This window comes from Biomphalaria glabrata, chromosome 2, assembly GCF_947242115.1.
Source record: "Biomphalaria glabrata chromosome 2, xgBioGlab47.1, whole genome shotgun sequence".
NCBI lineage: Eukaryota > Metazoa > Mollusca > Gastropoda > Planorbidae > Biomphalaria > Biomphalaria glabrata.
Window position 1 is genome coordinate 29,134,839 of NC_074712.1, and position 25,409 is coordinate 29,160,247.

Here is a 25,409-nt window from a genome sequence, read left to right on the forward strand (position 1 = left end):
GGTGTTCGTGATGAATTTCCGAATGAAATGTTTAATTGATCTAAGAGTTGAATTAATTAATGATTATTTTAAGCACCATCTGCTGGACGGTGATCTCAAAAACGGCTCTAAAGATTTTTCTAAATATTTAACAGTTGATGTATATCGCTGAGAAAAGGATTACTAGCTCGTTGGTCACACGGAATAAACTCTAGTTTAAACGTTATAATTTTTTAAAGTAAAAAATGAAATAAATTTATATTTGGCTATAAAGGGAAGTAAAAAAAAAACAAAAAATATGGCGAAGTCAGCCGTAGTGTATTGATAGCTGAGTTGTTTATTAAATTTAGTTGTTTAAAGTTAATTGATTGATTATCTTAGCATTGCTTACATATTGTAATAACTTAAGTGAGGCAACTCAACGAGGACATAGACGTTTATTTACATAGAGACATGACAAACACAAAGGGCATCTGCCTTGAGTACAGCATCTCCATATTGGCTCTCTCCTTGGGCGGCAATCGTTAGTCTCTCCATGTCAACATCCTGTTCTAGTCTGGTTACTAGAAGTGCGTATCTCTGCACTAGCCTGGATGGTGGTGCGCATGGCAAAGTCATAACATTGCCCCCGTCTTAGCACTTTTCGTCCCGAAAAGAAACACTGCAGTGGAGCTTTGACAGTTCAGGTGGAGGTCGATCGGTGGGAACCACAGACGTTAGGGTGTCTGTTGCCCACAAAGCCATCTACACAGTTTCCCGTGGTCGTCGCTTCCTCTTCTTCCAGTTGGTCAGTCTACGCTTGAGGCGATATCGTGGTCGCTGCTTCGACCTCATGACGATTGTCGCTGATGCCAGCCAGCTGACACATGGAGAGTTAGTGGAGGTCAGGGTTGCCAGCCACGTAACACAAATGGATGTTGTGGTGATCACCGTAGATTCCAGGTTTGTTGTTCTAAGACGCTGAGTCAGCGGACCTTTTCCATGGACGTGTTGTGACACAGTTGTAGGCCCACAACCAGCCATGGTTTCAAGCACATAGTCTTTCTCAGCTTCATCTGTAAGGTATGCCCATGAAGCATCCTTGTAATGTTCATCCACCACTACATCAGGTTTCGCTGGGATTAATTCACCACCGTTCAAGTCATTCTCACTGAAGTGGGCATAAGTACACATGTCTGTCAAGTTCAGATCTTGTAGCTGGATTTCTTGGCATGGGCACTGTCCCTGCAGGACGCCGCATATACAGTTCATGTCAATCGCCTGGATGCAGTTGCCAAGCATCGAGTTCTCTCTTATGCCGCTGCCAAAGTCAAATTAGTTGTTTCGGTCTCGGACATTGTTGGGGCCCGTATTCGCAATTTCACTCGACGACATCAAAGGCAAGGAATCAGAAACGTCTTGAGGCTTTCATGGCTTGAGTTCTTATGAAAGGTACTGGCAGATAAACAGAGGTCTTTAAGGTCCATAGCAGCCAGCTTGGACGCAGACCCAACGTTGTCTTGATCTAGTTTCTTCATTTGTTTCTTTTCTTTCAATTCTGTATATCCCATTTAGATCGTCGTAGCAATCGTTGTCACGTTTCTCGCCATGAAAGTCATCCCCGCCAGACTTGCCCACAACACAGTCACAGACAGCGCTCCAATCCCCAGCGCCTCCATCACCACTGTTTGTGCAGCCACAGTCCTGACCAGGCAACTGCTCCTTCCCTAAAGAGTTTATTCCTCCTTTTGCTTGCGACACAATGTTATCACTTTGGTCTATTTGGCCTTCTACTGGCAACACATTTTCATCTACTTTGTTCCACATCGTGCTCCTCGTCTTATTCCTAATCATGTTCAATTGTTCCTTAAATGCATCCCCACAGTCTTGGATCTTGCCCATTACATCAACAATCCCAGGCTCAATTTCAAATTGATAGGTCTCCGGATCTTCCTCTTCATCGATCAGAGCTTGCCGCAGACGATCCGTGAGCGTTTCCCTGCTACCGAGGGATTTTAAACCTAGGTCCCGAAGCTCTTGTCGTAGCTCTTTAATTGAGAGCTGATGTAATAGCTTCAAATATGTCATTGTAATCAAAGCCTACCTCCTCTCGTTGAGTTGCCTATAATCCCACTTCTGAGACCAATTGTAATAACTTAAGTGAGGCAACTCAACGAGGACATAGACGTTTATTTACATAGAGACATGACAAACACAAAGGGCTTGAAAGGGCATCTGCCTTGAGTACAGCATCTCCATATTGGCTCTCTACTTGGGCGGAAATCGTTAGTTTCTGCATGTCAACATCCTATTCTAGTCAGGTTACTAGAAGTGCGCATCTCTGCACTAGCCTGGATGGTGGTGCGCATGGCAAAGTCATAACAATATTTTACGTAAATGTAATATAGATTATGTCTCGATGTGTTCCTCGGAATCCTAGTGTTCCGCTAGGCCTGAATAGGTGTTTCATGAATTATTGGAATAATTTACTAATAGGCCACCATGTAAATTAATCTCACAAAAAAAAATAAGCAAAGTTTTCCGCAAAATGCTTAGAATTTGTAAAATCTTCCGTTACAGAAAGAGTTTAGGAAACCATTGTGTTTCTGAATCCAAACAAAACTAATGAAATAATTATCAAAAAAGGAAGACAATGATAATACATTTCTAAAGTATAGACCAACATGTTTATTCAGAAACTGTATCACTAAACGTACAACAAAAAAGCTAAATTAAAAATGCTGACATATTCAAGCTTTGAAATCCTTCTAGCAAAAGCTAAAAGTGCGTTCTTTAAATCAAAAGAAATGTATAGCATGGTTTATTGTACTTAATATCTCTGTTCCAGATATGGGACAAAGACCTGGAAGAGTTTGCCAGGGTCCATGTTCAGAACTGTACAGGGGCACACAGTCATAGGTCGATGGTGAAAAAGTGGAAACCAAATGAACCAGGCTCTTGGAAGGAATGGAACTATATGGGCGAAGTTCTCTACTACAGATACAGTAAGTAGACAGGTCTATGAATATTTTGCCTTATAGATGCGGAGAAAAAGTGGTTTGTATTCTTGCTTTTTTTTTACTTTTACCTTTCCCTTAGTCTGTTGGAGAGATGGGGCACTATGCAAGATTCGTCGACCGTCTTTCTCCATTCCTCTCTATCTTTTGCCTTAGAACCTCTTTCAATGGCAGGCCGTCTATTCTTTAATGTTGTCCTACCATCGCCTTCTCAATCTGCCTCTTCTTTTTTTTGTTCCTGGTACTATTCCCAGAAGGAAGGTCTTTGCGAGCCCCAAAGATCTTCTTGTAATATGGCCATATATTTATTGCTTGCGTTTTTTTAGGTTTTGTTTTATAGTGAACATTTCCATTTTAAAAGCACTAAAAGATGCATATAACATTCCAGGTCATTGGTACAGTATTGAAGAAGCTATGTGGATGTGGTGGTCAGAAGGTAAGGATTACAACATTACGACCAACACTTGTGTCAAGGGAAACGAATGTGGACATTATCTAGTTGTAAGTACAATCTGACACAAATGTTACATCTCAAGAGTTTTTATCTTCTAATCCTAATCCACCTTAGGCAGATCCAACTACCACTCCAGCCCAACATAACCAACACCCTGTACGGCAGTGCTGAACAAGTGAAGAAAACAGCACACTATTTTTCCTTGTCACAGTTTGCAAAAGAGCTGACAGCTCAGCAGCAAAAAGCTGGCTAGAAGAAGAAGAAGAAGCTTTTAAATAAATGAGTATTGTATATCCCTTCTTCCAGACCTTTTATTATATCTCACGAGAACATTACCTGTTAGCCCCTTCCTTCAATGACATCATACTCCACTGGTTCTAAAACACAGTAGTTGTCTTCGATGGATGAAATATAAATCTATAAATACGAATTAAATAATGCATGTAAATATAACTGTGAGGTTTTTTTTAAGAGTTTGCCTTGTATTCAAAAAAGGACTTCGAACCTATCCCAGACAGTAATCTCCCATTTCGAACTGAGAGTCAGAACTGGAAGTGTGGCCTATAACAACGCTGTACTGGAAGTTTAATAACTGCTAAAAATATCTCACTATCTAGCTTCTGGGGCCAGCTAAAAACGATACTTAAGGACGTGACAGCCACAGTAGTGGAATACTGCAGTAATCCCAATAGAGACTGGTTTGATGAGAACAATGTGGACATTCAAGAGCTGCTAAAGAAAAAGCGCAACTGCTATCGCTCTGTCCTTGCAAATCCTAATGACAATGCAGTCAGAACTCTCTATACAGCTTCTTGTCACACTCTGCAGTCAAAGGTCAGGGAACTAAAAAATAATTGGTGGCTTGAGCTGTCCGTAAACATGCAAAGACAGGCTGACGCTGGTGACACACGCTCTTTCTATGAGTCACTTCGATGTGCCTATGGCCCAACTTACCAGACTACGGCGCCGCTAAAATCTTCCAAGTATTCGACTCTATTAAATAGCAAGGCAGAACTCTATAGCTTGCTATTTGGTGACAATCACTGGCAAATATTCCCCAGAAAACTATGAAAGAGGAGATCGATGACTCCCCGAAATGCATGTGAGAAACTCAAAAAGCAGAAAGCATCTGGCTCTGATGGCCTCACGGTTGAAATATTTAAAATTGGAGGTGTTCCCATAACTAAAAGGCTAACAGTAACAGGAAAGATCATTGCACGAGTTTTGCTTGACCGACTCACTCTTTAGTGGACGAATGCTGAGAGCCAATTTGGTTTTTGGAGCCGGTAGAGGTACATCTGACACGATTATTTTTTGCGACAATTACACGAAAAAATGCAAAGAACATAACCTAAATCTATACGCTGCCTTTGTGGACCTCACCAAGGCTTTCGACACGGTCATTCACGATGGCATATGGAGAATTTTGACCAGACTTGGATGCTTCCTTAGGTTTTTATCCATTCTCAAGCAGCTTCATGTGGAACTAAAAGGCCAGATTAGACACAATGGTGACCTGTCTGATCACTTCCTAATATAAAATGGCATGAAGCAGGGCTGTGTAATTGCCCCTACTCTGTTCTCTATCTTCTTAGACGTAATGTTGGGTCAAATGAGGCAGCGATTTCATGAAAGTATTTCTTTTAGCAATAAAAAACACTCTTATAGCAGAAGAAATTACCTAACCTAACTCAAAAAATATAGAATCAACATTTGTAAAATTAATACCACCTCAACATCCCTAATAATAGGCAGTATTTACAGACCACCAAATTCTAGTTTAGAATACATGCAGGAACTATGTAATCAGCTTACTACACTTAAAGAGACAAATAACAAGATTACAAAGACAGTTTGTGTGGAAACACAAACTCAAAATCGGCCCCCGAAGTGGTCCACCCAGGCAGGCTTCAATATTTTCAGAAAGAACATCCAAATGAAATTATTTCAAAGACAAATGAGAGATAAGAATGGAGAAAGAAGGTTGACAGATCTTGTGTAGTGCCCTAACGGTACAGCAGATCAAAGGATAGGTGCAAGTGAATGCAAAGTTAGATGTGAACCTGGCCTAACTAGTTCCCTTTTCAGACCTTGTGGTCTATAGGGCAGATGATGTAAAGTTCATTTGTTTTTGTGGCCTACGGTTAACGAGGGTGTCATGTAGCCAGCACAACGACCAACCGCCTTTACTTTTCCCCAACTAATATCAGGTACCCATTGGAGCTGGGTGGACTCAGAGGCACCTAAGGATTCCAAAGTTGAAAATCCCAGTCTTCACCAGGATTCGAACCCGGAGCCCCCGGTTCGGAAGCCAAGCGCTTTACCGCTCAGCTACCGAGCCTCTCCTGGCCTAACTGAAGTCTTATAATAGATGTAATTGTTTTGAAAAGGATCAATCTCTTATTCGAATGCTAAAAAAAAAAAAAAAAAAGGAAATATTTCGGCAATAATTAGCTTTTTCTCTTTAAAAAAACTGCTTGCATAACTGATTTTAAAAATTAGCTTTTTTCGCTTTCAGAAAAAAAAAGTATCCGTTGCATCAGAACTTTGAATGGTCTAAAATATTGTGATGTCGGATTTTCAATATCTTTTCTAGTTTACGAGATCTAAACAGGACGGACGGACAGACGGACAGATATCTCGCACAAAACTAATAGCGTCTTTTCCCCTTTCCGGGGCCGCTAAAAATGCAGTTTTTTGGATTATGGGTGATTTCAACCTACCTGATATAAATTGGAAAACACTAACCATAGTATCACGGTGTAAATTATCTTTGAAGATACTAAATAGCACAACGAATATACTCTTGATGAAGCGACCAAAGATATTGAATAAACCTTTTGCCTCTTTGTTGTATGATAATTTTGTAACCGTGATGCCAAGGATTTAGAAGATGTCAGCTGATAAGATTAATTATTTTATGTTTAGATCGAAATATTAACTAGATCTAATAGATTCAATGAAGAAGAGCCTTTCAATTCAAATACAGAAAACTTTAATATTCAACTTGAAACAGCTAATATACAGTAAATGTGAATAAACTGCATAAGGCAATGAGACGTGTAAAAGATTTCTAGATCTAATGAATTTCTAAATAATCTACACTCGAGTTGACTCATTGGTACATCTTTACTGTGTGAGATCTGACTTGTCGTTCTCCTCCCGGGTCTTTGTGGACGCGTATTTTTATACTGTGTGAGATCTGACCTGCAACTGACCTCGACTGTCCTACGGCTGACCTGGGTTCTCTAGCATAAATAGATTAGCTATTTTTTTTACAACCAGTCAGATTGCAGATTAAAATCACGCGTTCTACATCTGTCTTAACATACCAACATCTTTAACCAATCAAACTATTCTCTATCTTACCTTAGGCGCGTGATCGCTAAATGTTTACAATGTCGTAGAAATTTCTAACGACCTAGAAATTCAACTTTTGACTTAAGTCTTTTTTAATTAATTAACTAAAATGAAATAAAATAAAATGTCTGATATGTGACACATAGATAAACACCAAAACCTTAAGGACATAAATGAGCTTTTCATAGAAACTTTACACAACCTAAGTTTTGATCAAATCATTAAAAAGCCAACTAGATTAAACAACACATTAGATCTCTTCTTAAACAACAGACCTGGATTAGGTAGTTGATTATGATATTATCCCTGGTCTATCAGACCATGAGATCATAAAAATACAGTCAGATAAAAGCAGTAGCCAATACAAAACCCAAAAGAAAAATCTTACTCTGGAATAAATGCAACCTAACACAACTACACCAGGCTGCATTAAACTTTCAACAAACATTCTTATTAGAAAAAGATATTAACCAACCAGTCCATGACCTCTGGGATTTCATTAAAAACCATCTTAAAAGTATTATAGAAAATCATATACCAACTAAATGTACACTATAGAAAATAAATAAATGCTGGTTTAATAATAGACTAAAGAAGCTTTGTAAACAGAAGGAAAACCTATATAGAAAATTTAAAGAAACTAAGGCAGAAAGAGTTTACAAAAAGTATATAAAAATTAAACACCTAACCCAAAAAGTAAGCAGACAGCTGCAGAGTGAATACATAAACAATGTAAAATCTAAAGATAACAACAAAAACCTATGGTCATACATTAAGTCTAAGAAAATGCATAGCACCATTAAAAGATGAACATAACATAATACATAATAATAATGAAACAAAAGTTAACATCCTAAACAAATACTTTGCATCAGCATTCTCAGCCTCAGGAGACAAAGACATATTACTTAATTTGAACCAAGTAGACAACATAGAAGATATAGTAGTACAAGAAAATGGAATCCAAAAACTATTAGCTAAAACCAAACCAATTAAAGCGTCTGGACCTGATGGTATTCCAGCTAGATTACTCAAAGAACTAAGCAATGAGCTAGCCCCAGTGTTCAAAATACTCTTTCAGGCTTCACTTAACCAGGGCAGAGTACCAAAGGACTTGAAAGAAGCTAATGTCACTCCCTATTTAAAAAAGGAGAAAAATCTGACCCAGGAAACTACAGATCAGTATCACTTACCAGCATCACATGTAAAATCCTAGAACACATAATATGTAGCAACATCATAAACCACTTAGACAAACATAATGTCCTCACACCATACCAACATGGCTTTAGGAAATATAGATCATGTGAAACACAACTAATAGGACTAATTGATGATTTTTCAAAAGGTTTAGATAATAGTGAACAAATAGATGCTATCTTACTAGATTTTTCCAAGGCTTTTGACAAAGTTCACCACCATAGCTTGCTTAAAAAATTAAAATATTTTGGCATTAGTGGTCCATTGCATCAGTGGATTAGAGATTTTCTGATAGGGAGAGAACAAACTGTAATAATAAATGGCTCTAAATCAACACCAATAACAGTAAACTCAGGTGTACCTCAAGGAACAGTCTTAGGTCCACTACTTTTTTTAATTTACATAAATGATTTACCAAATTGCATTACTTCAGGAACAAAAGTAAGATTATTTGCAGACGATTGCATAATATATAGAACAATAAAAACAACACAAGACTCAGATATTTTACAAAGAGAATTAGATGAATTACAAAAATGGGAATCAAATTGGAGCATGTCTTTCCACCCAGAAAAATGTCAGTTGTTAAGAGTAACAAAAAAACTGAAACAAATTAATTCCACTTTTCTTATTCATGGCAAACCAGTAACACAGACTAAAAACGCAAAATACCTAGGTGTTATAATAAATGAAAAACTGTCATGGAATCCACATATTGACGAAACTATAAAAAAAAAATCAAACAAAGCATTAGGGTTTATTAAAAGAAATTTCTATAAATCAAATAAGAACATAAAACTAAAATATGGTTAGTGTTACGACACAAGACTCTTTGAAATAATAATAGACTCTCAGGTTATTACTCTATAAATACTTTAATATTACAACAAGTTATGTAAATACGAACAGTTCATTTCTCTTCCTGTCAATTACTCCCGGCTTCCCCTTTTCAACATCACTTCCATTCATTACACAAATTCGCACCATTATTCATGCACACCGTGCTGCGCTACGACCGTAACACCCCCCTTGTTTGCTAAGTTCGATGTACATCGAACGTCTTTTAAATATCAAATAAAATTATAAATCACTGTTCAATATAATTATATTATCTCCATTAATTCTCATTCTTTTAAACCAGGTAAAAACCAACGACAACAACAAAACCCTCCAACAGCAAAATTAAATATCATTATCATTCTTTACATTATTATTTCAGGTTCAAAATTACTTACATCCATCCCAATGTATAATGTCCAGACTTCCCCAACGAACCAATTAGAGTAAATCTCATAATTCACAATTATAAACTATAATTAACTATGTACCTGTAATACTATATTTTACATTTCTAACAATGGTTTCATCAAATTCTCAATACAACACCATATATTAATATCTCGACACCTCACACATGTAACAAAGCTTCGTCAATCCATAGTCTTCGAATACATATACATGTAATAGGTGTATATTTACAAAATGTTCCAATCTGTTATAGATGTCTATTCATTACACTGCTATTCATTGTGTTCTCACCAAAATGATTTTACTGACATAATTCTTTTGACCAACCAACAGAAACAAAATTGACGTGGCCAAGCTCCTTTCCTTACTTCCATTTCTTTTCCTTCTTAGGTACACCGTGATAATGTGTCCGCTATCACATTGTCTTTCCCTGGTATTGTCCTGACCTCAAAGTTATAATCCATAAGTTGCAATGCCCATCTGGCTATTCTGTTGTTCCCTAGTTTATTTGTATTAATGAAGGCCAAGGGAGCGTGATCCGTCCATAGTTCAAATTTAGCTCCCATTAGGTAGAACCCTAATTTTGTTATACCCCATACAATGGCTAGTCCTTCCTTTTCAATGGTAGCATATTTCAACTCAGATGTTGTCAGTTTTCTACTCACATATAAAACAGGATGTGGGACACCATTCCATTTTTGCATTAGACAGCCTCCTATTGCAATGGCTGATGCATCTGTAGCCAAAATAAATTCCTTAGTATTGTCAGGTAATTTCAAAATCGGTGCCCCAGAAAAGAAAGTTTTAATTATGTCCAGTGCTTCTTGACATTCCTCCGTCCACACTATATTGTTAGGTTTTCCTTTCTTTGTTAGATTTGTTAGTGGTTCAATTATTTCTGAAAAATTTGCGATAAATTTTCTATAAAAGTTGCATAACCCCAAAAGGCTTCTAATTTGCTTCTTTGTCTTTGGTACCTTAATGTCCAATATTTTTGATACAGTTTCTTCCAATGGTCTAATGTACTCATTTTTAATCTTATACCCCAAAAATGAAATTTCACTTAGGCCAATTTTTATCTTTGTTGGTTTCAATGTTAAATTGTTTTCTTTGATAATTTTAAAAACCTCTCCAAGGCTTTGTATATGCTCATCCCATTCCTCACTAAAAATGCATATATCATCTAAATAACAAATTGTGTCTCTTCTATGGCTGAATAATTTGGCCATCATTCTGTTAAACGTGGCTGGAGCATTTACCAAGTTAAAGCTCATCACATTCCATTGATATATGCCCGAAGGTTTCTTAAATGCCGACAATGGTTTAGCTTGTTGTTTTAGAGGTACTTGCCAGTATCCTCTTGACAGATCCAACGTGCTAAAAATCTTTGCATTTTTTAGCTTAGTAAACATTTCTTCTGCTCGTGGCATTGGAAATGGATCAAATTGTGTGACTTTATTCAACTGTCGATAATCCACACACAAATTGTGTGACTTTATTCAACTGTCGATAATCCACACACAATCTTAAGTTGCCACACTTTTTGATTTCTTTAGCTCTATCAAGAGAAACTCCATCCACCATGACATCCTTCCATGTTTGCCTACTTTCTGTTGCCACTGTCTCTATTGGTCTAAACCTTTCCTCTGTCTCCATTTCTTCCGTCACACAGGCACTCATTGTCATTGACTCATCCTTACTCCTTTCTTCACTTCTTTGTCTTGGTGTCAATTCTTTTAACAAATCCACATGAAATATTTTTAACATCGAATCAATGTCTATTTCATAATCCATATCGCTAATTTTCCTTGCTACTTTGTATGGTCCCAGCCAATTTGTGCCCGAAGCATTATTGTAAGACCAAAACATCTTGTCCTACCTCTAATTCCGTCATTTTTCTATGTTCATTCACTCTGGAATGTGTTAATTCATTTCTCTCTAGTATCTGTCTATCCGCTTCTTCACATGCCTTTATAATCTGATTTCTAGTTTCTGTCACAATATCATAACTGTCATTAGTTACTACATGATCATGTGGAATTATCAAATCTTTCAATATTGTCATTGGACCTCGTGGATTTCCTCCATAAATCATTTGAAATGGTGAAAACCCTGTTATTTCATTACGACTCTCCCTGTATGCAAATAGTATTGACGGTATTGCCATATCCCACTCTTTGGGTTTATCATCCATTACTTTATATAATGATTTCTTTAGATTGACATTAAAACGTTCACAAGTGCTCTGTGAATAATACGAGGTTGTAAACCTTTGCTGGATCCCAAACATGTTCAAGAATGTTGTAGCCAATTGACAGTTGAATTGAGTGCCCCTATCTGACAATATTTCTCTAGGAAATCCAAATCTTGTAAACAACGTATATAATGCTTGTACTATATCTCTGGCTTCAATTCGTTTGAGTGGGATAGCTTCCGGCCATCTGGAGCACACGTCTATCACAGTTAGGATATAACGGTGACCCCTATTTGATACCACTGGCATTGGACCGATTAAATCAATCGCTATTTTACTAAATGGTCTATCTGGTACATCTACCCTTTGTAATGGTACTTTTATGTTTCTTGCTCCTTTTCTAGAACATAGTTGGCACGAAGTCACATAACTTTTTATGTCCTTGTTAATTGATGGCCGATAAAAATTCTGAAATATTCTTTGTTTCATTTTGTGTAGTCCCAGATGTCCTGTGTGTGCTATATCGTGTCCATTTTCCATTACAAGCTGCCTGAATTCTCTGGGTACCACAAACTGGATTACTTTTTTTCCATGCCATTCAATCTCTCTAACAAGAGTTCCTCTTTCTACATAGAATCTTCCTCCTCTACCTCCTTTCTTTGCTAATTGGCGTAACTCTGGATCATTTTTTTGTTTTGTGATAAATTTTTCTTTGTTAAATCCTATGTCTTTGATTTCAATTGTTTCTGTGTTTTCATGTTGTTCTTCATCTTGCTCTTTTTCCTTAGTTGATAACTCGAACAACTTTGCCAAATCTCCTTCCTCTACATCTTTACTACAGGATCGAGTAGTGGCCATTCCACAACAATTTTTCCAAACTGCTATCTCATTTTCCGTGCACTTCTTTATGTTTGGTATATTGCCAATAATCAAATCAATTTGATCATGGTCTATAACACATGCCTCTACGATCCCGGTATAACACGGTGTTTTAATGTTCACTCGGGCTACGGGTAAACGAACTGTTTTACCATCAAACATAATACATGCTTTGTTTTTTCCAGTATATTCATGATCTTCAACCAATTTTCGGTTTATTCCAACAATAGTGCTGCCCGTGTCCCTTATCGTTCTTGCAGCCTTATTTCCTACAAATGTTTGAAAACAGTCTAGACTTCCCGAACTCGACAATAACGACAAACTTTGATCTCTTCCATTTCTTCTGCCATCATATCTTCCCTGTCTGTTTCCTTGATATCTCCCTCTGTAGCTATTATACTGGCCTTGTCTACTATCTATTTGACTCCTTCCTTGTCCTCTAAACCTATTCTGTCCTTCATATCTAAATCTTCTATTGTTGCTATAACTGTCTTGTGTTTCTCTAGCTCTATTAAATGCTACTATTTCTTCAATATCGCTACCTCTGTTTAACTTTTTTTCAGGATGTGCCACTTTGTAAGCCCTTATTAATTTTACAATCTCATCTACAGATTTTGGCTTTCTCTCCAGCAGGAATATTTTTAGTTCGTCCTGACTCTCATAAATGACTTTATCCAGCATAAGAAATACCTTTAGTCCATCAAACGTCTTCTCTATTTTTGATGACTCTGTCCAATTGTCAAAGTAGCTATTCATCTTGTCTAAAAATGTTTGGGGATCCTCGTTGGTTTCAATGGTGCAATTAACATATTGTTGACGATAAAACGCCTCAGTTTTTCCAAATGTTCGTAGTAATTGCTCCTTTACTATTTGGTAATTATTCTGATTCATGCAGATCTTTGACGGTACCTCCGCTGCAAATGACTTCGATAACAAAAATGTCAATTTATCTTCAGGAAAAGCCAATTCTTTCATTTCAATTTCAAACTTCTTTAAGAAAATATCTATGTCTATTTTATTCTCATCAAACATTGTACCTTTATATTTTGCCAATTTATTTCCAGACACGTCATTTTTCATTCCAGTACCTTCATCTTTAGCTTTTCCTTTTTTTATTTCCAACTTTTCTTTCTCTATGGCTAACCTTTCTTTCTCCATAGCTAGCTTCTCTTTCTCAATTTCTTTATCCGTAACTAATTTCTCTTTACTGATAGCCAACTTCTCTTTTTCTATTTCCTTTTCCATGACTAACTTCTCTTTCTCTATTTCCTTTTCCATGGCTAACTTCTCTTTCTCTATTTCCTTTTCCTTGACTAGTTTCTCTCTTTCTATTAATCTTTCTTGTACATATTTTCTCAGCTCTGCTCCTTCTAATTCCAATAGTCTCCCTTCTTCTTTCAAAGCAACTATTTCAGCTTTATCCGCCATTTGTAATTTTTCTTTATCGAGTTATCTGGCCATATCCATTAAATATATTTGATTCTCCTATACTTAAAGCCTGGATTCAACAATGTTCATATCTAAATGTAATGTAATGAACCAAACGTTTAATGTTATTCGAATACAAATATGTATGTACTTCCCGGAATACTCTTCTTCCTGCTGGTATAACTTCCAATGCTAGTGTATATTCTCTGCCGGTGATATGAATCTTTCGTTGTTTGTCTATATGCCGTGGTCAGTGTATATCCGTTGGTCCTAAATGGGCACTGTTCTCCACCGTAGTCAAAATTCACTAGTGTTGCCCACAGCAGTGCTAATAATCGTACAAATTTCCATTAATATTGAATGTTAAAGGTTATTGTTGAGAACTATGACCCGCCAGACCAATGAAGATGTACGTTTTCACATTGGTGAATGTAGAGAATGGGCCGTCATAATAATTATAATGATATAAATCTAGATTTAAATGTTAATCTAGTTGATTAATTCAGCAATAATGGTTTTAGTTAAGTTTCAACTAAAGGTTTATGTTTACCAGTGAGTCTAGTACATAGCTTTAAAGATTTAGATGACGCTACTCTCCCAATCTTAATAGATCTAGAGATCTAGAGATCTTGTTCCACTAGTACTAGTAATACCTCGGTAGACAGGAATTAGATACCGTTATAACGCAGGTCTTGCCTTTTCCGTTGGGCGCCACTTGTTACGACACAAGACTCTTTGAAATAATAATAGACTCTCAGGTTATTACTCTATAAATACTTTAATATTACAACAAGTTATGTAAATACGAACAGTTCATTTCTCTTCCTGTCAATTTCTCCCGGCTTCCCCTTTTCAACATCACTTCCATTCATTACACAAATTCGCACCATTATTCATGCACACCGTGCTGTGCTACGACCGTAACAGTTAGGCCAATAATAGAATATGCATCCTCCGTTTGGGACCACTCAACTCAAGAAAACATTAAGAAACTGGAACAAAATAGAGCAGTGAGATTCATAACAAATGAATATTCACATTTGACTAGAGTAACACCCTTAGTAAATTCACTAAATTTAGAAAGCCTTCAGGACAGAAGACTCAAAAGTAAAGTAGCAATTATACATAAAACACTGAACCATAATCTTCAAATACAAAAACAAAATTTAATAAAATACTCTGAAAGACACAAAGATAAAGGCACAATACTCGTCCCATATGCTAGAACAAATTTGTACAAATACTCCTTCTTCCCTAGTGCTATTAGAGCATGGAATGGGTTGCCTGAGCTAGCCAGGATAACCAGTGACTTGGCAGAATTTAAGTCATTGGTTAATTTGCATGACTAAATGCATGACGCGTAGGACGTAATCATCTTCTTTTTTGAAGTAACGTCTGTATTATATAAGATAAGATAAGCATTTACGTCAGGTTTCTCTCAGACGTCTACTGTCTAATGCGATGGGGAGGCCACATATGCAGTATGGAAGACTTCCGCATCCCCAAACGACTCCTGTATGACCGAGAAAAGGGAAGCGCTCACAAAGTGGACAAAGAAAACTCTTCAGGAACACCCTCAAAGCTTCTCTGAAAGCCTTTAGCATAGACCCAGCAGCCACCTCGGAGACGGAAGCACACGAGAGAGCATCATGGCGTCGCGCTGTGAAAACTAGCGCACAAGTTGCAGAGCACGGTCCATGTATCTGACAGTGTTCTGTAGGGTTTGCATGTCTCCATAAAATGCAAAACCCCTGTATGAACCAGTTCTATTTCTTACAAGACTTGTCGTATCTTCCAATGTGTTTCTGAACACTCTGCAGTCATTCTGTGTTCTACTGTCTCGTCTTCCATGTGACAATGTCAACATCTGGGATCGTGGTTCTCTCAGATCCTAGCGAAGTAGGCTCCTATCAGAATGTGTCCCGTGCTGAAACGTGCTATTATTGCCTGATCCTTTCTGTCTAAGTGCCACCACTCGTCCTTCCTGTTTGGGCGTTTTAGAAACTTCCAGATTTGCCGTCCCATCTAACGCACCACTTGGACTTGACCCTTTCACAAATATTAACTTTTGCACTTTCGTAATGTTTGCGGTTCATCTGGTGGGTCTAAAGGCGTTCCTAGCTTCGCCAAACTGTCTTCTTTCTGCTTATTGTTGGGAGATGCCTTATTTTCTTGCTATTTTCCAGAGTGATTCTGATAGACGCTATCAAACTTTTTTTTATCTACAAAACTGATCAACATTCTTTGTTGGTATCCCAGGCTTTGCTTGACGATGTTTTGCAGGACGTAAACCTTTTCAGTCCTTGATTTTCCTTTTCGGAAGCAGCTAAGAAACACTAGTATGATATAAAACCTCTCCGTAAGGAGCTCATAAATAATCTCTAATTTAAACAAATTCATTCAACTCAATATTTCTCAATTCTAAAGTTGTACATTTTTTATTTATTTAATAACTTTTCATAAAATGTCACAGACAAGGAAATTTAAATATAGAATCTAAAACTATTCTCGGGTAATATATAGTCTATGTGTGTAACCAATCAATTAATTAGCTTACACTTTTATAGTTCAACACAAAAAACAAAATAAACAATAAATGTTTGTTTTTAGGGGGAGATTATTTTTTTCCTTGGGGGAAATCCTATTTGCATCACCATACGTATCTTATGCTTTCTTTCTAGGCGCTCCACACACGCCATTGTCTTTTCCAGCGGGTCAGGCCAGGTCTCAGAGCTCTCAGGAGGTTGTAGGCAGGAAAGTGAGTCTATAAAGAGTATCAGTTGGCCGGTGCCGCAGTTCCTTCCTCAATTCGTTGCTCTATATCAGTGGTCTTCAACTGGGGCGATATCGCCCCCTATGGGGCGTTTTCAAGATTTTGGGGGGCGCTGGGAGCCAAAGGGGCTGTAGGGGGGCGCTGGGCACAAAAGGGGGCGGTAAGGGGGCGCTGGGCATAAAGGCGGAAAGAATAAACTAAAAGGGCACTGAAAAAAAAAAATCTAAAAATTCTTCAAAATTAAAGCTGGCAAACAAATTATAGTTAGATTGCTTCTAATTTAAGAACAGAAACAGCGTTAGAAATTGAGTTCAGGAATCCCATTTCTATTTTTAAATTCTTTTTTTTCTGTAACGCAGGGTATCTAGTGTCCTTAGATTTTGCGAGCATAAGCGTTTAAGATTTGATAAACAAAGTAGGCAATAAGCCTTTTAGATTGTAGTTTATTTTATCAACATGTTAATATATTGATATGTCAATGTGAATTGAAACAAACGTTAAAGCTAACATTCAAATAAAACAATTTAATTTTTTTAAAAACAAAAAACATTGGCAAAGTGTTGTTACAAACTCTCTATGGTACGTAAAGGTATATGGCTACGGGTTTTAGTGAATCACCACTAGATAAAAAGTATCCCAATGTTCTACTTTGAATGACGGCATTTCAGATGAGGTTATGAAACCAAGTTGGCTTCACGAACATATAGAAATATCCAAAAATAATTTAAGAATATTCATGAACAATTATACAAATCTGCTATTAAAACAATATTAAAAACAAAAAACGGCAAAGCAAGATATGTTCTTTTAGTGGTCTCTTAGAAAAATGCGTAGCTTTTTTAAAAAGTCTTATGATATTGTTTGAAAATTGATTAAAACTAAAATTATTATTTTTCTAAACATATATTACATAAAAAGACTTTTTTCTTGTTAGTGATGAAATATTATTTCAAAATTGTCTGGTTATGTAGCTTATGAGGACATATAGGGAACCATCAGTGGTTGGACGTTACAATGGCTTCATATGTAATATAGAATAAAGAATAGCTCTATTCACTATTCACCTTGTGAGTTGTGATACTCAAGAAAAGTTTAGCTCGCAATTTCATTTCTATTTGAATCTAATTATCTTCTTCTTCTTGCCAGCTTTATTGCTGCTGAGCTGTGAGCTCTTTTGCAGACTGTGCCAATAAAAAAGTGTGCTGTTTTCTTCAGTTGTTCAGCACTGCCGTACAGAGTGTTGGTTATGTTCGGCTGTAGTGGAAGTAGGGTCTGCCTAAGGTGGATTCAAAGAGGATATGGTTTACGGTTTCATAAGGGTGGGCGCAGTGTCTACATAGGGGGAGTTGTGTGGAACTTATTTTGTTCAGGTGCTAATCTAATAGAGGTGTGTGTCCTGTTCTTAGTTGGAAAATTGTAGATTGCTCTTTGCGGAAGAGGAAGTTAATACTGTCCAGTTTGTTAGGCATGGTCATTTCTTTTGTACATGGCTCTGCCTGTGTTTCCTGATGCCCATTGGTTAAGCCACTCCTCTTTGTGTTTGTTGACTAACATAGACCGACCTTAGGGTGAGGTAGTTAACAGATCTATCTGGTTGTCACAAGACCTGTTGACTAACATTGACCTTAGGGTTAGGTAGTTAACAGGTCTATCTGGTTGTCACAAGACCGGAGGAATGCTCCCGTCACCGGGAAAGTGGATAGGCGAAGTACGGTAGCAAACATAGCTCTCAGTGGGCTACCACACGTATCCTCTAGCGAGGGTACATTACACGTGGTAGGGATGGAAAAAAGGCTCGCTAAACCAGTCCGAAACCCCCATCAGCCCTTTCCCAAAGGGGCCCATACGTGTGGTATGGTCCCCCCACGGGTACGATGGGACAGCATATGCATAAGGATGGCCCCCACGTGGGGCTTGAGCTTCCAGCCACACATGAAAGGAGGAATTCATGCAGAGGTTCGGAAGAACATGCAACATGCCAAGACGGGTGTGAATAAATGATCACTTAGTCGACGGGGGCCTCCTGACAGAGAGATCGGTGAAGAGCCAATTTCTCATCCTGGCCACGAGATAAAAGCCTTTCTCGGGTCACATGGCTCATAAATGGCCCAAGAAAAAAATAAACATCACAGGCTACACACAGTACAGATGCCTTTGCACCAAATGTCAGGGAATTATGACCCTCATAAGAAACGACACTCAAGCAACAGTAAAACACGTACAGAACACTACAGATCTCGACATGCAGGAAATACTTCTTTGGAGAGGAGGAACTAAGCACACCATCAAAAACTTCTATTGCCCACCATCCTCAGCGGCAGAAATAGACCAATAACTACCACACTACACAAGAATCTAATTATAAAATTGTAAATTAAAAAAAAAACATGCCGAAAATAATCTCATATTTCAACAGTTTTGTGAAAGAAATGATGAACATGATGTTAGACTCTTGTTGTAAACTGAAGTTCGCTGTATTTCGAAAGGGGTTTGTTAGTGTTCGTTTTGTTAAGCTCTTAAATACAATTTTGATTTTTGTTTGAGAAACAGGAAGATTCAGCGGTTGGCGATGACTTAAAGCAGGCTAAAAAAATTGATTGTTTTACATGGTAGGCAACTAACGCAAATGAATGAAACGAACCCCCGACTGCTAAGAAAGAAGTTGACTTTCATTGATTATATCATTTTTCTTTTATCGAGATATTACATCTATTTTAAAGAGTTTTACAATCTCACATAACTTGTTTGTTGACAAATGAATTACTGCCTAAGGACACCGATATCTATGCAATTCACATAACAATGCTCTATGAAGAAATTACGATTCGATTCTAAAATTTAAACAAATTAATTATAAATGACAATTATTAAACAAATTTTACTGATGTTCAAAATTGATTTGAAGGAAAAAAATAGATTTACAAAATTATGTCTTCAGTAAATAAGAATGTAAACATAGGAGGCACACAGTGGCGTAGCCAGGGTGGGTGGAAGAGGGGGGAGAATTTGACAGCATAAAAATTAATAAAAAGATGACATTTTGTTCAAATTTGCCTTTTCACGCTTCTTTATAAGTGTTTTTCTTAGAGGGGGCGCTGGCCGATTTTTTAAAAGAAAAAATACGAAAAGGGGGCGGTAGGCCAAAAAGGTTGAAGACCACTGCTCTATATGCTCTAGAACAGTGTTTCTCAAAGTGAGGTACGCGTACCCCCTTGGGTACTGGAAGCGTTTTAAGGGGGTAGACGTTATATGCCCTCTAATTTGTTGAAAAATCAGATGTGTTTTCCACTGCTTTTGTGAGCGCTACCAATCTCTTTCAGAGGCTATCAACAACCATGCGGGATAAGTTAAATGATGCTTCTATACTGTCCACACCGGTCTCCAACAGAACATGGTCTTTTTTAAAATAGTCCTGAAAACGTATGGCCATAGTGGATCGAAGACAACTTTGAAGGAAGCCTTCAAGGAGCCTAAGATGCCTTCTATCAAGTAGCCTACCTAGGACTCAGAGCCATAATCTTCTATTTTATATGGACAGTGTACTGAGAGATGCAGTTAGGTCTACGATAAAAAAAAAAACAATACTCTATTTACATATACTTTCATCTTCAAATAATATTCAAGAGACTTTTTTAAATTGTCGTTCTTTCGTGCAGATGACAACTGCTGCCAACTCCAGAGTAGGCTGCTCCATCAATGTTTGTCAAATATTCAGTGTAAGCAAATACCAAACTCCAGCTACATTCATGGCCTGTGTCTATGATGCTCCGTAAGTTAGCAGCACTACTAACAGTATAGTTTTCTAAACCGCAAATGTTTTATGTACAATGAAATATTCCTTGGCTTAACATTATTGTTGAATGGCGTTACTGCTGTCTATGTGATCAGGTACTTCCACACTGACAGGCCGTACAAAGTAGGAGACGTCTGCTCGGAATACACCACACAAAAACAAGGTTATCACTTCCAGTATTGTCGTCACCAACTCTGCAGTAAGTTAAACTCTTGAACTTTGTATTTAGCATTGAGCTTTGTATTTAGCATTGAAATTTGTATTTAGCATTGAACTTTGTAATAAGCATTGAACGTTGTATTTAGCATTGATATTTGTATTTAGCATTGAACTTTGTAATAAGCATTGAACGTTGTATTTAGCATTGATATTTGTATTTAGCATTGATATTTGTATTTAGCATTGAACTTTGTAATAAGCATTGAACGTTGTATTTAGCATTGATATTTGTATTTAGCATTGAACTTTGTAATAAGCATTGAACGTTGTATTTAGCATTGATATTTGTATTTAGCATTGAACGTTGTATTTAGCATTGATATTTGTATTTAGCATTGAACGTTGTATTTAGCATTGATATTTGTATTTAGCATTGATATTTGTATTTAGCATTGAAATTTGTATTTAGCATTGATATTTGTATTTAGCATTGATATTTGTATTTAGCATTGATATTTGTATTTAGCATTGGGAAATTATCTTTTTGTTTGGTGCGACGCGCTGGGAATGGGAAGAGCGAAGTACCGGCATTTTCCACAAGATTGATTCAATAGTTTTCTAGATCACATTTTAAGGTCTCTGCAAACGTGTCTCTAACGTGAAGGGTCGAATTTCGAGCAAAGCCCACTTGAAAACGTCCTGTTTAACTTAAAGATTATATAATGACAATCAAACTCATTACAGACGTTAGTACGCTGTGCATGACGAGAAAGTCTTTGCCCTTCCCGGGCCGTGATATTACGAACGCCAGACTAATACGTTTATGCAGCTCGGAATGCAAAAATAATCGCTTTGCCTAAATGAGGTGCGGAGCACGTTTAAATTCCACAGGTACTTATGGCGCTACTTAAACATCAGGTCAGTAGCGTAGCTATGGGTTTGGAGGCCGGGTTCTTAACCTCGGCCCCTGCATTTTGACATTGGACATTATGACATGAGATAATGTCGTAATATTTAATAGTGTTGCAACTGTAGGTTAGGCACTTGACGAAAAGGCAGGCAACTCAACACTGTTTAACAGGAAATAAATAGTTGTGTTTATTCACTAGGGTAAACACATAACATCCTTCAGCTTCCTCAGAGTCTTACTACTAAGTATACCAGTCCTTTGCTACTTAACCCAAATGTGGACCAACGACAGCCTTCCCCGCTTCGCTCCAGGTCCCTACTACAACCTTCAGGCAGCACAAACGTTGGCCTCTTAGTTTTCCAAACATTCAGACTCTTCACAATCCCTGATGCACTGTTCTTCTCTCCATTCTAGTGTCTTTCTGTTTACGTTCACTAGTGCGCTAGTGCGCACCTCAAGCACTGGTGCAAGGCAGGGTTACAACAATATAAAAACAAATTTGGGACTCTCATTTGAAGGCCCCCCAAGAGGGGGGGCCTGGGGTTCGAATTTGGACACCCCCCTTCCTCCACCCTAGCTACGCACTGCACATGAACTGAACATGGCTAGAACCAAAAACATGAAGTTTAGTTGGGTACATAGTGAATACTTTGGCTGAATCGTTGATCTCAATAGTCATAGTGAATACTTTGGCTGAATCGTTGATCTCAATAGTAATAGTGAATACTTTGGCTGAATCGTTGATCTCAAAAGTCATAGTGAATACTTTGGCTGAATCGTTGATCTCAAAAGTCATAGTGAATACTTTGGCTGAATCGTTGATCTCAAAAGTCATACTTGTCAGTGATTGGTTTCAGTTATGAATAATATTTATGTGTAAGTCTGTCTGTCTGCTTGGTAAAAGTTTGTACACGTTATTTCCCGAAACACGATCTTGGATCAAGCTGAAATTTCTTTTACCATACAACTCAAAAATCGATTATTTGTTGATTAACTATTGGTAATTGATTATTTTGTTTGGTATCTCGAAACTGGAAATAAATTGTACATGACTTAGGTGGTGGTATAAGCTGAATTAGCCCCCTTCGTTGATAATTATACAATCTTTAATTTTCACTAGCAGAGTGGTTAGAATGTCGGCTTGAGGAGGCTTGATAAAATTCACCCAGATATCTCTTTTTTTCTCCGATAGTAGTGACAGAATCATAACGTAGACATATTACTAATGGCACAGATCTATTGCTGTTGGTCTAGATCTGTTACAAACTGAAGGACATGACTGATCCAAACAAAATTCATACAACTACCCTTCGTATAAGCTTTGTTTTTTAATGTTTTTTTTTAAAGTATTTTTATGTTTTTCTGTTGTTGTTTTTTTGGCTTAGTTTAGCAATATTTTGGCCTTCCTATGAATAGAATAGTGGGTGTAGCATTGAACATTAGTTGATATAATTTCTTTTTCATTTCAGTTGGACCAGACCAAAGAGTAAACAACCTGGGTTTTAGCGGCAACACATCAGTAACAGGAATATAGAAAGTAGAACAAGGCTCAATCTGTTCAATCTACAGGACTCAAGACTGTTGCACACTTAAATAGAACTCAAACGTTATTGTTAACCAGTTCTCCATTGTGTCTTTGCAATCTATTTTTTTATTGTAGACATGGGCGCCCGCAAGGGGGTGCAAGGTGGTGCACTTGCACCCTCCCCCCCTTCTGGATTCTGAGCAGCCAAATTTTAGACATTTTTTTTGCACCATCAGATCCATTAAAATCCAAGTAGCAACTGAACAAGTCGTGCTTCCATCGGTGACTGAAGTAGTTGTAGTAGTAGGACTTGATGGCTGACCATGTACTTGCACCCCTTTGAATTCTGAGTAGTCAAATTGTAGCCAGTTTTTTACACCTTCAAATCATTTAACCTGCTACGAAGCAACTTAACGTGTAGTTCTTCCACTTCCAGAGAAATAAAGTTAATAAGGATAAGGTATTATTGTAATAAACTAGAATTTTTAGTTCATGTCCGACCATGAGCGCTTTTTTATAGTCTCTCAATTCAATATTCTATTGCACGTTAGTCGTGACGATTTGTTTTCAATTACACACAATTATAGTTAACATTATATTTAGTAGAATATGATAAAAGAAATATTTTTGAGGAAAAATCCTTGTCTTTCGATTTGATATATGTAAATGTTTCTTTGAACAAGCTTGAAGAGTGCAGTCATCATGGTATGTATTTATTTATGTCTTGCGGAGTTGCGGTCAGTGTTAGCGCCCGATAAAATAGCAGGTTAAACACGTCCACCAGTTTACGATAGAAGAGATATATAAGATTCTTCCCATGCCATCTGAGTCAAAACGTTGATTTGTATCGACGGAGCACTGGCAGCAGCAAGAAACTAAAATATACGAGCAGCAGCAGCATGAATAAACAGCGTTTTCTTGGTATTTCGGTAATGAAGATGTAGATATCTCTGGCACTAAACAGATGTGTTTGAGCGTTGGATTTGTTGATGGCGATTGTATTTGAGCATTAGTTTTGTCCCTGTTGTTGATGGCGATTGTATTTGAGCATTAGTTTTGTCCCTGTTGTTAATGGCGATTGTATTTGAGCATTAGTTTTGTCCCTGTTGTTGATGGCGATTGTATTTGAGCATTAGTTTTGTCCCTTTTGTTGATGGCGATTGTATTTGAGCATTAGTTTTGTCCCTGTTGTTGATGGCGATTGTATTTGAGCATTAGTTTTGTCCCTGTTGTTGATGGCGATTGTATTTGAGCATTAGTTTTGTCCCTTTTGTTGATGGCGATTGTATTTGAGCATTAGTTTTGTCCCTTTTGTTGATGGCGATTGTATTTGAGCATTAGTTTTGTCCCTGTTGTTGATGGCGATTGTATTTGAGCATTAGTTTTGTCCCTGTTGTTGATGGCGATTGTATTTGAGCATTAGTTTTGTCCCTTTTGTTGATGGCGATTGTATTTGAGCATTAGTTTTGTCCCTGTTGTTGATGGCGATTGTATTTGAGCATTAGTTTTGTCCCTGTTGTTGATGGCGATTGTATTTGAGCATTAGTTTTGTCCCTGTTGTTCAGAGAGACGCACTGCCTGTGTCATTGTCAGCGAATATATTAAGTACAATCTAGAATCTAGACATTGATAAATACTCGGCCAGGCTACGATGGCTGCCCGTGATGAGTAGCATTTAGAATTGTGTTCGGCAAGGATTCGTGAAAAATATCCAAAGGCAGACCTTGTCCGTTGCGCGTTCACTGACTTAAACTTGTTATCACTAACCTTAATGACGTCTCAGATATACATAATGCCTAATGCTGTTGGTGTCATCAAGAAGAATATTTATTTCTTCCGTAACAGTCCCAAGCGAGAGCGTTGGTGCTAAATTTACCTGTTTTGACTGAGAAATACGAATTCATTCGCACAGTCACAACTTTGAGAAGATCTTTGACTGTTTTGGCGTATTTTAAACTAATGGCTGTAAACGAAACCAGACAAACTGCAAATGTGTAATCAGTGCATGATTCTCATGTTTCTGATTAGTCTTTTAATTGTTTTCAATTATTCATCTGTTCTTAAACCAGTTTCCGTGATGTTGCAGTCTGTCCATCTAAGCATAAGTTGCCGTTCAACAGCACATCAGCAGTCACATTAACGACATAATAAAAAATCATGCTGGGGAACACTTCAGGGATGGCATACTGAGTCAGGTGACACTGCAGGCAGACGAACTTGGTATTGAGTTAGTGCTGCAGAGAATTTTTAGTCAACCGACACACCGAGCAAACACCACATGTTTGGATTTTAGGATTATTACATAACATGGCTTTACATTCCGTATCTTGATTCACATTAGCGACCTTAGGGGGTGACGAGTGAGGCAACCGTCCCAGGCCCCGCGCCTGAGGGGGGCCCCGCGATATGTGATTTCCTTGTCACCGTCAGGTTTTAAAACCAGACTAGTTCTTATGAGCTATGACTTGTTGATCAATATTTCCTGGCATCTATTTGATATCAATTACCATG

The 25,409-nt window shown here is 37.6% G+C and overlaps 1 protein-coding gene across 4 annotated transcripts in view; it reads left to right on the forward strand.

Moving 5' to 3' along the window:
* The window catches only part of LOC106064753 (peptidase inhibitor 16-like), a 33,780-nt gene extending 10,784 nt beyond the window's left edge, over positions 1–22,996 (forward strand). For all 4 annotated transcript variants that reach the window (XM_056019907.1, XM_056019909.1, XM_056019908.1 and 1 more), the window contains exons 3-7: positions 2,807–2,963; positions 3,364–3,476; positions 20,168–20,280; positions 20,400–20,503; positions 22,843–22,996. In XM_056019907.1, coding sequence (XP_055875882.1) covers positions 2,807–2,963; positions 3,364–3,476; positions 20,168–20,280; positions 20,400–20,503; positions 22,843–22,907 — 552 coding nt within the window. In that variant the 3' untranslated portion in view covers positions 22,908–22,996. The remainder of the gene's footprint in view (positions 1–2,806; positions 2,964–3,363; positions 3,477–20,167; positions 20,281–20,399; positions 20,504–22,842) is intronic.
* The last annotated feature ends 2,413 nt before the right edge of the window (positions 22,997–25,409 follow it).